The sequence below is a fragment of the Charadrius vociferus genome, unplaced genomic scaffold, assembly GCF_000708025.1.
Source record: "Charadrius vociferus isolate BGI_N301 unplaced genomic scaffold, ASM70802v2 scaffold218, whole genome shotgun sequence".
NCBI classification, from domain to species: Eukaryota; Metazoa; Chordata; class Aves; order Charadriiformes; family Charadriidae; genus Charadrius; species Charadrius vociferus.
Genome location: NW_009650084.1, coordinates 2,588,695 through 2,606,450, shown reverse-complemented (window position 1 = coordinate 2,606,450; position 17,756 = coordinate 2,588,695). Strand labels below are relative to the sequence as shown.

The 17,756-nt window shown below is 39.4% G+C and overlaps 1 protein-coding gene across 1 annotated transcript in view; it reads right to left on the bottom strand.

The window, feature by feature from the left end:
* Positions 1-6,862: 6,862 nt before the first annotated feature.
* COL4A1 (collagen, type IV, alpha 1) overlaps positions 6,863-17,756 on the bottom strand; it is an 80,490-nt gene continuing 69,596 nt past the window's right edge. Inside the window, exons 46-52 of the mRNA XM_009892159.1 lie at positions 17,074-17,202; positions 15,320-15,418; positions 14,959-15,171; positions 13,272-13,449; positions 10,380-10,494; positions 9,177-9,349; positions 6,863-7,443 (exon numbers count right to left, since the gene is read on the bottom strand). Of these exons, the coding sequence (XP_009890461.1) occupies positions 7,362-7,443; positions 9,177-9,349; positions 10,380-10,494; positions 13,272-13,449; positions 14,959-15,171; positions 15,320-15,418; positions 17,074-17,202 (989 nt within the window). The 3' untranslated portion in view covers positions 6,863-7,361. The remainder of the gene's footprint in view (positions 7,444-9,176; positions 9,350-10,379; positions 10,495-13,271; positions 13,450-14,958; positions 15,172-15,319; positions 15,419-17,073; positions 17,203-17,756) is intronic.

Sequence of the window (17,756 nt, the reverse complement as noted above, 5' to 3'; positions counted from 1 at the left end):
CAATGGAATATTCAAAAACTAAACAGGTCTGTCTTTCTTTCATCACTGTTCAGGAGTGCCCAACACCTTGGGGCAGACCAAGATCCAGCAGGGACAGACCTGGTCCAGGAGTTAAGGACTAACTTCTTTTCTAACTAACTGCATGTAATTTCATTTCCATTTTTTCCTGCTGGTGAAATGGGAGCAATGGCATTTATTTGCAATTTTAAACAATGTAGAGATATATGAATCACAAATCTTGTATATCAGTTTATTCTAAGTAACGGTTGAAGATAGTTACCACTAAAGTCCTATGGGTTTACTTTAGAACTATGTACATAAGCATAACCCTTTATCTGAGTTTGTGGCTGTTCATATTTTAGTATCCAATGTACTTCTGTTATAGGAAGCAGAGAAAAATTGGTTGTTGCAAGTCTAGGCAACGACAGAAAATTAGGTTCACTCCATAAGAATGACAAGAATGTCCTTCACTGAACCCCGGTGCCTCACAGAAGAGCTGGCTGCACGCGAAAGGAGGTGGATGATCTTACGCATTCCCTCTCCTAGTGCTTGCTGCCACATGATGAGTTAATATTTGATTAGACAGTGCTGTATCTATGACACCTGTTCACCAGGGAGACTAGGCCAACAACTGATGTAATCTACCTTATTATATACTTAATGATAGAGGAGAAGTGCTGCTTTTCCAGCTTCCCACGTCTGCTTTTCATTTCCTCTCCTACACATTCCTGAGGGGTCACGTTCAGTGCCTTGCAAGAGCAAACAAACAACTACAAAATTTCTCTCTCTCGGTGATTCTCTGCAATTTGCCTGAAAAAGAGAAGTGGTTTAAAAATTTCCACCGCGCTGTGTGTTTCTGGAAAGAAATTTTCTTCTTGCTAATAGTTATTAATATACGTGTTGGCTACATTTCTCTGACAACAATAGATCAGGACAAAACATACCAAAAAATGCGTTGGTTACTAAAGCTACACAGAAAAGCTCATGTTTTTCACAGCGGTGAATCAAGCGCTTGGCCATAACTTCCAGATCCTCTTCACAAATGCCCTCTCAATCTCAGGCTTTGACCAGTAGGACCTACTCAGCTTTTTAGGTCAGTTCTCTGAAAAGGCACGCGGCTGTAAGTGAAAGCTCGCAGGGGCTCCACAGCACCTCATCTGAGCAGAATCCCAGTTACTCTCCTGCGATCCCCAGGGCGCAGTGCCTTCCTTAGGAAATGCTGTGCTTCTGGTTTGCACCACTAGCAACCACAGTAGCCTTCAGAATCTGAATATGATTTTTATTTCAAATGTAGAAGGTTGTGTTCAGCAAAGTCTACGCAGTGTGATTACTATTTTTTTTTTTCAATTTGGCCTTCATAACTTCTATAGCTTTCCTGTGAAGAAATCCCCATCTTTATGGGGAATCCCTCAAATTCCTTCATAGCTGTAGGTGATTACAGCATTTCAGATATTGTCTTTGTTAGTCTGATTATCTGTTGGTATAACATGAATATATTATCTAGAGAATAATTTCCCAAATTTCCATTTCAGATTTTTCCCTCATGTTTTCGAGAGCTCACCACCTTTCCCTGAAGTAAGATTTGCCTTTGAACAGAGGAGGAGAGCTGCAGTGTATTTTTACCAGAACATCAGCACTTCTTTTCTTTTCTATGTGTTTTTTTATTGGCAAAGGGAGGGCTGAGAATAAGACAGGATGTATCCTCCAGTGCCCTGGGCTACGTCCTGTCCTTAGTTCAGGGACAATGCTAAAAAGCCCGGATGGTATCAGCTTTAAAGAGAGATGATTGACAGTTCCCAAGTGCTGATCAAGGGTGGTCAAAAAAATCTGTGAAAAAGCTGTAGTCGGTCTATGCGGAAATGAGAGCAAACAGTTATTTTGTTTGTAGATGTGCCTGTTGAGACACCAAAAGTCTTCATTCCCTTCTCTCTTCTTACCTGTCTAGAGTTCCCGCAGATGCTGCAACACATCCTCCATGCTAAGACAACAGGAGGTAGGTCTCAATGTAACTATAAACCGATACTTAATGAGATTCGCCTGGGAATCAGCGTCTGAGCATCATAGATCGTGTAGGGATTCCCCGTTATGTTTTGAAAGTGGTACACAGAAACAATTCCTGACATGCGATTCACGTGACTGCATTTCAAGTCCCTATGATTTGGTTGCCACTTTGATCGCATCTCACAAACAGGTTCATGTCCAAAATTAGGCTGGAAAAAATGCTGCTATAATTATTTAGAGGAAATAGGAAGAGGAGAACCTCTTCCACTGCCAGCTACTATGCCCACAAAGATAACAAAAGCTTTGGCAGAACATAGCACTGGGCATGTGCTAGCACTCTCCACTTTGAACCTCTTCCAGGAACCGATGCTGAGAAATAACCACTTTGGTGCAAACCCGAGAGGTACGTTGCAGAGAAAGCATACAGTGAGTTACAGCAGTCTAAAAGCTGTGTGTTAAGAGTAATAAAAAGGTTTTATCAACGCTCTTTAAACTGTTTTACAAGGACTTTCTCCCCTGCCCAGGCCATTTTACATGCTTATTTACTACAGTGCAAATCATACTTCATGGAGCTGAGATGACAAATGAAACCTGCCACAATTCTGCATGAAATGTAACATGTTTTCTTAGGCGAGACAGGAGTTGACAGAGCATCAAATGATCGTGTTCCATCTATAACTTTCACTCTGTCAAGTCTTCTGTCCTCTGCACGCCAATTATAATAAATACAGCTGACTGCATATAGCCAGAGGAAAATGAAGGCGACTCTAAAACATATGTAAACCCGAAAGATCCAGACATTTGTAAATCTTTTGATTGTTTACATAAAAGCAACGCTCTGTTCTCTTTGGTTTGAAGACAACAAGTTGGAAAGGAATACATCTTTAGAAACCGACATTGAAATATAAGTAAGAATATTCAGCTCAGAGTAACATTTTCTTACAGTGGGAGCCGAAGACAGAAGGTGGTGTCAGTAAGCCTGGCTGGGTGAAATATCTTTACCACAGGAAGCATTTCTGAGTTCATGAGAAGTAGTAGTGATTTATCCTCCCACAGGTATTAACACCTCAAGGAACACAACAAGCACATTGTTTGCTAGACAGGAATAACCAAAATGACACACCCACTCTTCGCATGTTTTGGAAGGACTTTCTTCTGACACGCTGAAGGAAGAGAATTGTTTTTTTTTTTTAAAAAAGGTATAATTTTAGGAAATTATTTTTTGAGGTTGTTCTGACTGTTAGTACATCTTCCACAAATAACGTGGTGCTTCCTGCTCAGTTGTTAGTGATAAAAGTAAGTTTGCATATTATTTTTAATTATGCTGTATAGATCCCCCCAATATTGCAAGCTCACAATTAATATTATGTTCATACTAAATAAACTATCCTACAACTAGTGGATGGGTGGAATGATTTCCTTCCCTCTACACTCTTACCTCAGTCTGAAAACAGAGAGGCTGATTGCTCCATGCAGCCATGCGATACTTCTTTTCTTAATAATGATTAATTATATCCCAGACTATCACTGGTCTCGGCATCAGCCTGACCCTGATGTATGCATTTAAGGATCCACACTGGTCTCTCACAATCTCGCTGTGTCACCTCATTCAGAATATGAAGTTCATAAGAAAGATTAGCTCTGCATGAAGAGGGAGACATGCGGTGGGCAGCACATCGCTGCCGTTACACGAACAGCAAAGAGAGAGGAAGCTCCACCACAGCCTCAGGGAAGAACGCTGCTGGACTCCTCCCCAAGGTCCAAGCGCAGGCATGGCCCACCACCGTTATTAGAGCAAGAGATGGAGATACATGCAGAACCAAGGCACTTGCGATTTCAAATTGTCTTGTTTTACATGTTTATGTTCCACACTGTGTAGATAGTGCAGATTATTCACGATTTGAAAAAACATGAAAGGAATTCTGAAAAAGTCACGCAGCTTTACAATTTCAGTCATAAAAAGGTATGGCTTTAATGCAATTGCTTCTCAGGGAGGTCGGCATGAGGATATTGTTCTCAGGAGTCCTGTTTCACAGAAAAATTGTATTTCCTCAAGTAAGTTACCACTATGAAAAGGATAAAAGATGCAATTGTAAATTGAATGTATATCTGTCAGAAAAGACACACAGGGTAAGAGATAATTTGTTTCAAAATACATGTTAGATTATTTAATTATATTGTATTTTTATATTGTCTATGTGTAGATGTTTTTTATTTCTTTTTTACTGAAGACTGCTTCATCCTTATTTCAGAAGGAAAATGACTGGTAACTAGAACATGTCAGAATAGAGACAGAGACCTGGAAAAATAGAGAACTGTCAGACTGCTTCACATTTTGGTGGATTAGAGAACAAGGCATTTGTTAGCGTAAAGTTGCTAGTACCAATCTTACTATAAAGAGAGCAAGGGCACCACCTGCTGTTTTAGAAATGTATTTATTTGGGTCAAGAAAGTTACTCTTCAAGTACTGCATTCAAAACCAGTCAGGCCTACTAAACAAGCTGGACTTCTTTAGGAAAGCTTTCTCCTGAAATTTAAGCTTATGCAAGGCGATTTTAACAAATGATGTGTTTGTCATTGCCTGTGACACAATGAACTGTACTGTAGCAACAATGCTGGCATAAATGACTGAATATGGGGTACTTACAGATTTTTGAAAGCCAGAAAGTATTTCACACTTCTTTTCTGTAAGCAGCCTCTTCCTCATCAAAATCTAGCATTCACAACATTTTCAGTAGATCTGATTGGTACTCAAAAACCACTGAAAAGTTTACTCACTGACTTAAGTAGAAATAACATCTTTCGCATCACAATAGTTTAAGTCATTTTATGAGCTGGAGGTTATGGAATACCTACTACTAGGTAAGTAAGATATCAAACTATAGTTCAAACAGTATTTGAAAATTTTCAATGGACCTTGTTTCCAAAATGCTCCTAGTTGAGAAAACTCTGGTTCGTATACACCTGGCTGCAGCGAGTAGTCCCTTCACTAGCAAAAGGAATTGTATTCTTATGCATAGATTTGATTTAAACATACATGCAGGACTTTATAAACTCAGCTGTCTGGCATTTCTGAGACAATTCGAACCAAGCAAATGAAATCCCTGGCTGACCAGGAGATAAGATGTAGAGTGCAATTACAAAGTCTGAGCAGCAGCTTGGATCCTCTGAGTTAGAGAAGGCTGAATGTCTACTTAATTCTTCCCTACATGCCACAAGGAATCACCCTATAGTCTTCTCTTCTGCATAACAAGCGGCCCTTTGGAAAACCCTTCATCAGGCTGATTAGATAGAACCAACTCTTCTATTTTATAGGCTGGTAAGGGACTTTTGTGAGGACTGATCAATTATAAATCAAATGATCACCTGTCAAAAATTTCATGAGAGTTAAGAATCGGCGCCAGTTTCCATACAGTCATTTGGCCAGCCAAGGTCCTCAAGGATTTTAAGTAAAAGCAAGTTCAGAACAGCAGCAGCAGCCTCTTCACAAATTTGGGAGAACAACATGAAACATTAACAAGTTATGTGCTTTTGCACAGGAAAAAGATATCATGGCCAATCTCCTCTTCAGACAACCAGAGCCAAGAGTCACCTTGCCCACTTACAAGCAAAATTGTATGAGATATTTAAAATTTTATTCCATACAATTCACTTCTGATCTGTGCATGAAAATCTCAAGGGAAGAGTGAAAAATGCGTATAACTTGATTGCTTCCCATGAGCTCAGATGAAGTTAGCAGATTTTTGAAACATGTTCACATCAAACATATTTCACTATGCATAACTCATGTTTTGTCTTATCAGTACCAACTCTTACAAGATAACAATAGAGGTGTCAATACATTGCCCTGTTTTCCCCTTTTGAAGATGCTTTGTACATCTGAAAGATGTGCAAAACAAAAATAATCTAGGATTGCATCAAGCTTGTGCATTTATTGGTGGCTTATTAAAAATTAGTTCATTGCTGTAAATGAATGCTAATAACAAATTAGTAAAAACTTTAAAACTTTTTCTTTTCTTCTTTTTTTTTTTTTTACACAAATAGTTTTATTACAAACTTGAATTCTTATGAAATACACATGTAAGAAATTACACAAAGGCCTTGGCATTTGCAAAAATCTTTTGGTATTTGCATGATAATAGTCTATAAAACACTTCTGGACACAAATGTGCTCAAACAATGGTATCATTGCATAGAAATTCTTTAGAAATATTTCTGAGGCCACTTACAAGAATCTTTTTGGCACATTATTAACAAAATTAAGGCCTTATACTTTTCAAAATCAAGTCATTCAGTGTGTGAGTAGTGTTTAAAACCCTGAAAAATATTAAATACAGAATAAAGACTATAAGCTTAAAGCAGGATTTACTATAATAAACACAAATAGCTATTAACCTGGGTTCAGTCTCTGCAACTTCAGCATTGAAATGGCCTATGTAAAATGAACATTTCACATCATATTTTGGTATTTAACATCTAATTCATGACACTGAAAAGAAGAAAACTTTTGTAAGCTTCTTTTTGAAATTATAAACTCAGAGCTTGATTTGCCTAATGGTTGATATCTATATAAATTACTAAAATATTTATATATATATTTTTTTCTTGACCATTGCTGGATCATTCTTTATTCCACAGGAAAGTTTGTTCTACTGCATGAAGAAGCTGCATAGTACCAACATAGCAGAAACACTTACTTGCCTACTTGGGAAACCGGTTTGGCAATCTCTTCCAGATGTAGTCCCATTAAAGCCAATAGCACTAAAGACTACAAACAGAAGCAAAGGTTTGCAGGATGGCACTCTATGTTGTGAAAAGATGGTTACATGTTGCTTAACCACAGTCTGTAATCCCAAAACTCTTTTTTACATTAGTATTGCTTTGTACAGGAACAATAAGTACATACCCAAGAGCCTGGGATTTTGAGACACCTAGATAACGGTAACAACAAACTTATCTGGGGAAGAAAAATGAATCTAAATATATAATACAAGAATGAGAGAGGGGGGTCAAACAGTATAAGGCAGAACTGCATACCTCCTAGCACCTTTGCATTTTTTCTGGATAAATGCTGACTTTTTATTCTATCAGTGCATTGCATTTATATAAAAAATACATATATTTTGATCAAAAGTGCCATTTGGCATGTCAACATTTGAAGCTTATCTTTGTTGTCTCTTTTCTTCTTCAGCAAGGACAGGGCCAGTAAAGCAGTGTGTGTTAGTTATGCAAGTTCCTAAAAGGCACTTTACTGTTTTCATATTGGACAACAATGAGGTACATATGATATATGTCTAGGCTTCATTGCTGTTAAACGAATAGCACCATATTGTGTGAAATTAGTTGAAATTCAAAAGTCATTATGTTTTTCTCATACAGACTTGACAACGGCTAACATTTGAGCGCAGATCCCCTGCTTTCAAAGTTGAGGGAGTCGGTTTCCTGTTAAAAATAAAGAAATGAAAAGATCCATTAACAATTGTTGACACAAACAGCCAGTTTATAATTAACAACACAAACTTTACAGGCAGCCAAGCCCCTCTTTAAGCTGTGCTGAATCAAGAAGGTGCCCTAAGTTCTGCAATGCATATTCACTTTCGAGTTTGGTCACAATCTATCACAAGTTTAGTTTTAAACATTGTCCACTTCCAATTACTTCAGAATTCAGTTCTGTAACAAGGCTGAATGTTTTCTTAACAAGAAGACACCACCTGTTTAATCAGCTGTTTGAAAGCACGCGGGAATTTGGGGAGTAAAAAAAAATTAGGTAAAGAAACTGAAGACATTTGACTATTCATGAGTTTCTGCTAACTCTTGTAACTTTACAGAAAAATGGAAAGCCAGCAAAGGAAATTATGTGATGTCATATAGAAAGTCAAACCAAAATCTTTAGACTGTAACCTATCCTAAGGAGTTAGCAGGTGGAAAAAAAAAACATTTTCAGACAGAAGTGTGCTTACATTTAATGCTTTTCTTTAAAAAAGATAAGAGTTTATAGGAAACTGCAGCGTATTTGTGAATTATGATAGTAGGACAGGTCCCCTGATCTGGGATTATTTTATTAATTTGAGATACAGTTTGCAGCCAGAAAAGGGTACGAAGCTGATAGGCCTCTGAGTAGAACTCAATGAATACAAACAACTGTAGTGCTGACTCCTCTAAATTTACCTCTGACCGGCTTTCCCCTTTCCTGGGGAGCCAGTGCCTACCACAGTGTTGGCAAATGGGCTCCTTCAGTAGTAGCTTTTATGGTTGATGAGATTATCACTGCCCCAATGATAATCAGGCCCGGTGATCAATTTTTCTACCTACTTAGTTGACAACTATCTCATAGACAAACAGTCAAAACTGGCTTCACAGCCTGCTTCATTTTGACTGAGACAGGCTAAGGAGCTTTCACAGATTTAGAAGACATGACAAGATGAAGGGTACCAGATGAAGGGTACCAGGAGCAGCAGCCTGGACTGCGGCGGAGGAGGATGCTTGCCTGCACTCCAGAGGAATGTCTGCTAATCAGGTAAGCTATACAGACCCGGGAACTGGTCTATATGCTAACATATTAATAAAATTCATACGGAACAAATTAGACTGTGTTGAAAAATACTTATGTGCAGAAGACCAGAACAAAGCCTACTACCACTTAATTCCTGAAATTAGAATCCCAGCAGGACTGAAGAAATGCCTAAGGCCTCTGCCTTGAGCTGCATTTTATTCAGACATACTTCTTCCAGCATTAGGGAAAGGTAAATAATTGTTCAGCTCACTTAGTTCAACACCTGCACTAATTTCAAGTGGTTCTATTAGGTGTTAACATCGACTAGGGGGAATGTTATATTCTAACTTAATTTCAAACAGTGCATGGGTTTATCCCAGTTACAACTCAGTGAATACAATGAAACATAGTGGCAATGTGAACATTTTTAGATTATTCTGAAAAGCAAAATACCAGGTACAAATGACACGTTGTAAACACTAACGGACGATAAATTCATTAATTCCCCCAAAAGCTCTTACAATTTTTTTCTTTTTGTTATGAAAATCATTAACTGCATATACTAAACAGGCTGGGGCACAGCCAATACTTGAACCATGTATTATATTCAAACAATACTTCTCTTATTCAGTGACAAGGCTTGACTGAATCTCAAACACTGATAAATAAATCATGAACTTACTTGAACATCTCATTCCTTTCTATAGTGGCAAGCCAGAAGCTGTAAGCATTTGCATAATAATTGCAGGTGCCCCGGCCATGGCATTCAATGAAGGGAGCGCTGCGAAACTCCTCTAGACAGGAACCAGGAGACGCCAGGGCCTGGCCAGAGCCCTCTGCACCAGCACTGGTGTGCTAGAAACATGCAAAAGCATCAGTCAGACAGGGTCTTTTTACCTTTTCTGCTACAACACCTATTAACTCTCTTGCACAAATATTTCTTCATATGCTTCTCCTTGTCCTCTGTTGTGTCCATCTGCTGTTTTGTCCTTCAGCTCAAGGAGGAGCAAGAAGGTGGAGCTGAAGGGCTCCAGAGGTGGCACTGGGTTCTTTGGCTTAACAGCAGCACAACATACCGGAAACATCAACTTCGGGGCAGCTGTACACACAGAAATCCTTCAGGACTGACAGTAGTACCAAAGCTATCTCTACGCTAGCAACAGGCCAGGGCCTGCTCTCCAGCCCAGAAGGCGTACGGTCTGGTATGGTTTATATCTGAATAGCTTAACCCAATTCCTGCCCAACATCACAGTGGTCTCTCTCCCACTGCATAGTGCTAACAGCTCTGGATCCACGCTGTTTCGCAGACCGTGCCCGGACCTTGCCTGGAGAGTGGCTGTTGATACAGGCTGTGAGCCTGCCAGGAAGCATGCTAACAACTAACCAACATGGAGGACTAGAGAGTCTTCCAGGCTACTCCTTGGCCTGATTTATTTCACTAGTATAGCTACAGCTGAAGGAACTGGATAAAAGGTTCAAAATCCCATTTGAAAACCAAAGGCTTATTCATCAAACAATGGGAAGAGGACAGACACTGATATGCTACCACCACTCTCGGAAGCTACTGCAACACAGATGTAGAAGGAAAATGGAAAATTATGCTTATTTCCTCATTTATTCAGCACTTGGATCCTCTGCTGTAGCTGCAAACAAGACAGCAAGCTGTGTGCATTTCCCCAAAATCGAACAACTAATTGCTATTGCATCGTACTCATTTAGTAATTAGCCAGAATCTTTTTAGAGTCACTAGAAAGGGTAGAGGTCTAATACCCTCCTAAGACCTGAAGTGACATAGTCAGATATTAACTTTCCTAGAGCAGGAGTATAGCTCAAACACCTGAAACAAATGCTTTTCTGAGCTCAGAGTATGCCCCAGTGCACTCACCATGACAAAGGAGTAACCAATCCAAAGTGAACTCCAGCCTTCAGGACATGGTGGTATTTGAATTGTTTGACTGTGAACAGCTATTACCATAGCAGGAGCTTCACACACAGAGCATCTAGAAAGACCAAGACATGAATGAGCTACATGCGTTTGAGGATTAATACTTCCTTCTTCAGGAGTTATGTTCTTTAAGGAATCTTGAATTAGAAAATGTTGTCACTTTCAAAAACAAAGTAAAATCAAAATATTTCATTTAGAAAAACAACCAGATGGTTCATTTTTTCCCCTCATTTACTTAGGGACAGCTTAACTATTAAGTTTTATTCCTATTGGCCTTCCTACAAGCAAAGAACAGGAGACCTCTTATCTGAATATTTAAATGTATTTGTCTTTTCCCGTCCCATTTATACTGTAGTTTCTAAAAGTGCTTATGTCATGAACATGAGAGGCAAATAGCCAAACATCGTAACTCAGCAAGTATCACTTAAAAATGGTCTACTGTGATCAGAGACAAGTAACAGCAATTCATCATCCTAAACATAGCCCTGAGTGACTTCCAGAGAGAAAGCCATCTCTCTGGAAAATGTCTTACAAAGGTAATCACTGCTAATCTTCTCCATGCATTTTCCTTGAAAGTGGCTTTTATTTACATTTGTGGTCTTTATCTCCAGTAGGAGATTTCTAGCAAAGTAACTTGAATGATGAACTTGAAAGCAACTCTTCAGAAAGCTAGGCAGCATCAGTTCTTTTACTTTAGATAAATTAATTGTGTTTTAGAACTGCAAGGTTACTGAATAATCCAAGGAACAATGGTGCCATCACAGAAGAATCATAAAAAATGTGAGTTGGGCTGGAAATTTTAATATGGGAGCTGATAATAAGGAATTTGGTAGACATAATCCATTTTTTCTCATACAACTCCTAAATTGGCTAGTGCAGTTAGCTATGATGAAAGTGATTCAAAACAGATACTTAGAACTAAACAGTCTGATTCCTATTATCAGAGTGGTGAAAAGAATCAATTGCAAAATGGATTAAGTTGGATTCTGGAAAATGCACAGAAGCAAAGGAATTCAGAATGAAAGCCTTCTATTTCTGACTTGTAAAGACTGCTTTCATACCTACTGCCTTCATCTTTAGTGCAGAAGTAAGACAGTTATTTTAAGAAACACATCAATGAAAGAGTAAGTTAAAAGAAGAATGTAAAGCTGTCTCTATTCTTGGAGCTCTGCTTTGCTTCAAGAGATTTCTGGTATTTCAGTGGAAGGCCTTACATGAAAAGAAGTCCCATGACCCAAGGCAGCAAGTGACACTTCTACACCTTTTCAAGTTTTGGACAGGGAAAACTGTTGGTTTAAAATCCTGAACTAATAAAATAAATTGAAATAATAGTCTTCTCAGATTCCCTGCTGGTTTAAAAAATGTGTATTACAATCATCTCACTCTCTGCTAGGGTTAAAAGAAAAAAACCCCATATACACACACATGCACACACATATATATACACACACGTATACATTTTTATGGTGCAAAAGCTACGCTATATGTGTAAGATAAGGCAAAATGTTGGTGGGTATTTCCTTGAGCAAGGGTTTCAAAAGTGATTGTTAAAGGTCATTTTGGGTACATGATCGGGGATGACATAAAAGGAACATGAATTTCAGAGGTCAGTCATTTGAATTTTTCTGAAAATCAAGCCCCTTCCATTCACATCCAATGAACAACAAAAAAAGTAAGACCAACAAAAACTATAGTCTCTCTTGATAATCTTGCCCTCAATCTGCCCATTCATGGTCAAGGCATACCAATTTCTATGGCACTAAACTAAAAATAGAGTACAGAGTACAACTGCAGACACAAGATGGATTCTATTATGCAAAATAAATATCAAATGTTTTGCAGCAGATCAAAATAGTTTTTTGAACATACCAAGATGTCAAGACTACAACCCACTGGTGATTTGAATTGTTCCTTTCTCTTGGGTGGTATATACAGACCCGAGAAACCGATAACAGCAATCTCCACTCCCATTCACTTTGTATGGCAGGGAGAGGGATCAGCAAGAGTTGATACAGATTAGAAGCAATGACAGGAATCTCAGTAATGACTATATTTAATGATTATAATTTAAGTTATAAGTTGGAGATTCCCTTGTTAGATTCTTATCTAACAATAGTGGTACAGTCCACCACACTCTTGCTCACACATCTGACTTCAGCACTGAGCATATTATGCCAGGATAGTTTCTGGCATAGCCTTAAAATTTAAAATGGACCAAAAGTTCAACATGTTGGATTGATGTGGAACAGTTATATCTGATATAACTGCCACGCTTCATGCCAGCTGAGAATCTGGAATTATTAAAAAAAATAATGATTGATTTTGCAACTGTTTCCTTTAATTCAGACCATAATGGCTGTATTCAAGCAGCATGTTCAAAACAATGGAAGAAGCCTGGCAGAGTACTGTATGATAAATAATGCTACCATTTTCAAAGAAAAGAAAACTGAGCTCTAAAAAGCTTCTAGCTATGGGTAGTCAAAAAAAAAAAGAATTGTTTTTGACAAGAATTGTAAATAAATTCAAAACTTTTTCTCCTTCAAAGTACATCATAGCTTTTGCAACATATAATTTCAAAGTAAATCTTTTCATTTCTATTAGACTCAAAATAGACTACTTTATTTGTTTGGGTTTCCCCCAAAATGGATTTATTTTTGATCAAAGTCTAAACCGAAAACACCCACACTTTGAAACATTTCATCAAAGGAACTCAAACTTTAAATTTAAAGGCAGGAAATATGCAGATTAAAAGCCTTTTCAAAAAAATAAAGTACCATACACACTTTTCACAGGCTTCTTCATTTTACAAACACAACAGAACTGAAACTGTACCTGCTGATGAATGGTCTGATATTATCACCAGTGATAGGAGCCATATTCATTGGCATGGGTTCAGGAGTGGACAGCCAGTAGGAATAGTCATTCCTTGATGCAAAGTTACATACGTTGTTGATATTGCAGAATAAGAAAGGCATTGTACTAAATTTACGAAGACAGCTTCCTGCCGTGCCTGAAAAGTTAAGTGAAAGGTTACTTGTTAACCCATTTTTGTTAAATCATTGCCAACTGCCAAACAAATATTTCCAGGAGCAGCTAAGAAGCAGACAACCCGGTTCTCTCAGAGGAACTGACTTCTCCAAGCTCCATAAGGAAGGAACAGGGCAAGGCAAGGAGTAGCCTAGTCTTGCCTGTGGAATTATGGAATAACTTAAGTTGGAACAGACCTCTAGAGGTCATCTATCCTTACTCCCTGCCAGTTAGATTAGGTTGCTTGAGTCCATAGCCAGTTGAGTTTTGAGTATCTCCAAAGACAGAGACTCAACCACCTCTCTGGGGCCCCATTCCAGTGTTTGAGCATCAGCATGATAAAAAAGCTTTTCTTTATGTTTCAATGGAAAATATCTCATACTTGTGTCCATTGCTTCTTCTGTTGCTGAGCCCCTCCAAGAACAGTTTGGCTCCATCCTACCCTCCATCCATCTACCCTCCCTGTAGACAGCAATAAAGCCCCCCCCGCCCCCTTAAATTTCTGTTAAGGCTCAGCAAACCTAGTTCCATCAAACTCTCCAGACCCCACTAGCCATCTCAGTAGCTAGCTGTTGTATTCACTGTGGTATATCAAATGTTTCCCTTGTTCTGGGAGACTGAAGTCCAGGCACAATATACCGATTGTGGTCTCACAACTGCCAAACAGAGGGGAAGAATCACTTCCCTCCATCTGCTGGTTGCACTTTTGCTAAGACAGCCCAGTAGGTTGGGCAGTGGGGAGTGGGGTAGTTGTTGCAAGGGCACGCTGCTAACTCACATTCAGTGTTGCTCACCAGGACTCCCAGGTCCTTTTCTGCAAAGCAGCTTTCTAGCAGTCTGTACTGCTGCTACTGGAAATAGCAGTCAGTCCCCAGTCTGTTCTGTTGCACAAGGTTATTTCATTCTAGGTGTACCCCTTTGCTTTTGCCTTTACTGAACTTCTTGAGGTTCTACTCAGCCCTTTTCTCCATCTTGGCCAGGTCCCTCTGAATGGCAACTGTGTCCACTAGGGAATCAACCATTCCTCACAATCTGGCATTACCCACAAACTTGCTGAGAGTGCACTCTATTGCATCACCCAAGTCAATAATAAATTCATTAACCAGTATTGGCCCAATACTAATTCCAGAGGGACATCACTATTCAACAACAACCACTCAGACTTTGTACATCTGATCACATCCCTCTGAGCCTGATAGACCCACCAATTTTCCACTCACCTTATCATCTACTTAGCCAGCCCATATCTCACTAATTTGACTACAAAGATACTATGGATGACTATGTCAAAGGCTTCTATAAAGACTTTCTTAAATAAACTGACACTGTTTCCACTATACACCAAACCATTATTTGTACAAACCTAGAAGGCAAAGTAAAGCACCAGCTAGCCAAGAATAATTACTCAGGTTTGTTCAATACAATCTACAACAGAAAGAAACATTTAGTTTGTAACCAATTCTAATTGAATTCTAATTTGGTCTCTACTTACCCAGATCTTGGCCATGTGCTCTTTCATTGCCTTGTACATAAAGCAAGGAGTAGCCATGGTAAATCAGCCTTGTTCCAAATGGACATGATGGTTCTTCAGTGGTTTGACTGTGTCTGGTAACAAGGAAGCCATGAGCAACAGATGGTGCACCTGGTGGGCCCATAGCACCAGGCAAACCTTCAGGGCCAGGTGGACCAGGGAATCCTCTGGGCCCTACAATACAGAGAGGCTCCTTTTATCTCTACAGACAGCAGTACTCTGCCTACATAACTAACGAAGTGAAATTAGACACATTCACGGCTAATCTCCTATGTTATTTTTCTATGAAGGAATCAAGTCTTTGAAGAACTTATGGGCTTACCTGGGGGACCATAAGGACCAACTTCTCCTTTTTGCCCAGGTTTACCATCAAACCCTGGACTACCAGGTGGTCCAGGTACACCTGAAGGTCCTGTCACTCCTGTTGAAAAACAAGGAATAGTTATTACTGGATATTACTTCATGTTAGTTCCGACTTTTTGGCTTTTAATACAGTACGGCACAGCCACAACTCAGCATAAACTAAACTCATGCAGATTCAGTGCATGTACTTCAATATCTAGAGCACATATGTGGGTTACTGCAGACTAAGTGATTCTAGTAGAGAAGAACAGAGAAGTAAGCACAGAGTGTGCTTCTAAATTAACTAGTATTCACCTGGAATATGACAAAGAAGGGCAGCAATCTCTTCCCTCTCTGCTTAACCTATGACTCAATCAACAATAGACCATAAAAAAGTAGGGTCATGAACAGTGGGAAGATCAGTATCCTTTTAGCTTCTTCCCAAACAGGTTTTCAGACATATATTATGTCTTCCCTTTATCAATTTCTAGGGATACTTTGAGTCCTAAATAAACTCTGTAACTTTGACTTTGGGAAAAAGAAGTTAACAGCATCAACGCCATACCAACATTTCTGTGGCACATCAGAAGCTTTAGATCATCACGGCTGTCCTTTTCCTGATCACTCAAAAAGTAATATTGTGTTCATGTATTGAACTGACTACTAGAGAACAGCAACAAAACCCATACCAGCAAACCCACGCAATGTTCAGTCACTGAAATTACTTCATAGCTATTTCCTAATGGACAGCAGTTGCAGACTTGTAACCCCACCTTCAAGAGCAAACTCCCATATCTATTACATTAAATAGAAAGAAGATATTCTTTATAATCCACCGCAATTCCCCATCATCTTTTCATAAAACAATCAGGACCAAAGCTTTCCCTTAGAATCTTAATAGCTTAAGAACACCTCTGAGCTCCTACTCACCTCATCCTGTCATTCTGAAGGACGCACGTCCTTGTGCCAGCATTTCTTTTGTCTTACCCTTTGCTCCATTGTCTTATTCCCTAATGTGCTTAACTTCTGCAGTTTGGATTTTCTTTATAGAAATTGCAATGTCAGAATATAAGGAAAAATTTCTTCACTGAAAGCGTTATCAAGCACTGGAACAGGCTTTCCAGGAAAGTGGTTGAGTCACCATCCCTGAAGGCATTTAGAAGATATGTAGATGTAGTGCTGAGGGACATGGTTAAGTGGTAACTTGGCAGTGCTAGGTTAATGGTTGGACTTGATCTTAAAGGTCTCTTCCAACCAAAACGATTCTATGATTCTATGACTAAGAGTCAAAATCTAGGACTATGGAACAAGCTTCCTCAGGAAGCACTTTCAACTCCAAGATCAAGGTGTTTTCCTCATGCTTGTCTTCCTCCAGAGACACACAGTAATTAAGCTAGGATTCAACACTAAAGACAGAAGATTCCTTGGAATGTATTTGTTAGGGTAAGGATGAGCAGCATGTTACAAGTCATCCTGCTTACTGCTGATCGCGGATACTGATGTGATGACTGGAGTGAGAGTCTATAAAAAAATCACTAGAAAGGCATCTGTTTCTGGGACTCCTTTGGATGAGCTTCAAAAAGAAGGAGACTCTTCTTCATCGCTGGCACAATTTAAGTGGCTTATAAAAAGCTGGATAATATTATAACAAAAATCTTCTAGTGTCTAGCCTACCATTGGTCTATTTTCACATTACTTAACATGTATTTGTACTGGCAAGTTAGAAACTCTCACCTTGCTGTCCTTTGGGACCTGGAAGCCCCGGGAATCCTTTGAGACCAACTGGTCCTACAGGGCCAGGTAAGCCAGGATCCCCTTTAACAAGCTGAAAAGCACCTGGTGGGCCTGGTGGGCCTTGTAAACCTGCCAAAGTTAACAGATGAAATCAGCACATATTTAGTATTGCACAATAGAAAAGTGAGAAAACAATGTTACCTTGTATTGCCATTTATGTAGTCAGAATAGACAGAACCTACAGCTACAAGATACCAATGTGTTCAATACTTTATAAATGCATTGAGTAGGGTCACACCTGTTAAAAAGCCAAACCCAAAGATGACTGAGGGTAGAAGACAATGGGGTTCAAGGCACAAGGGAGCAAACAGCCTGGGCTGTGCCTCTGCCACTGACAAGCCTTTGGTAACACCTAAGTAGCTGCACATGCTGCTGCTGAAAATCATATTGCTACATCCTACATTCCCATCTCCCACCACACAGGACAGAGCAGGCCCACAGGTGTAGCTCTGACCATAAACATGCAACCAGGCTGTGCAAACAGGGAGCAGCTTCTGTTGGGGGTGACACTGGCAGTTTGCACAGCAGTTTGCTCAGAAGAGCTGCACGTTCTGCCAGTTATGGGGCTGCTGCCTGCTCTGCTCACCAGCAGGCTTAGGCTGCAGCCCTGACGGTCACACCCA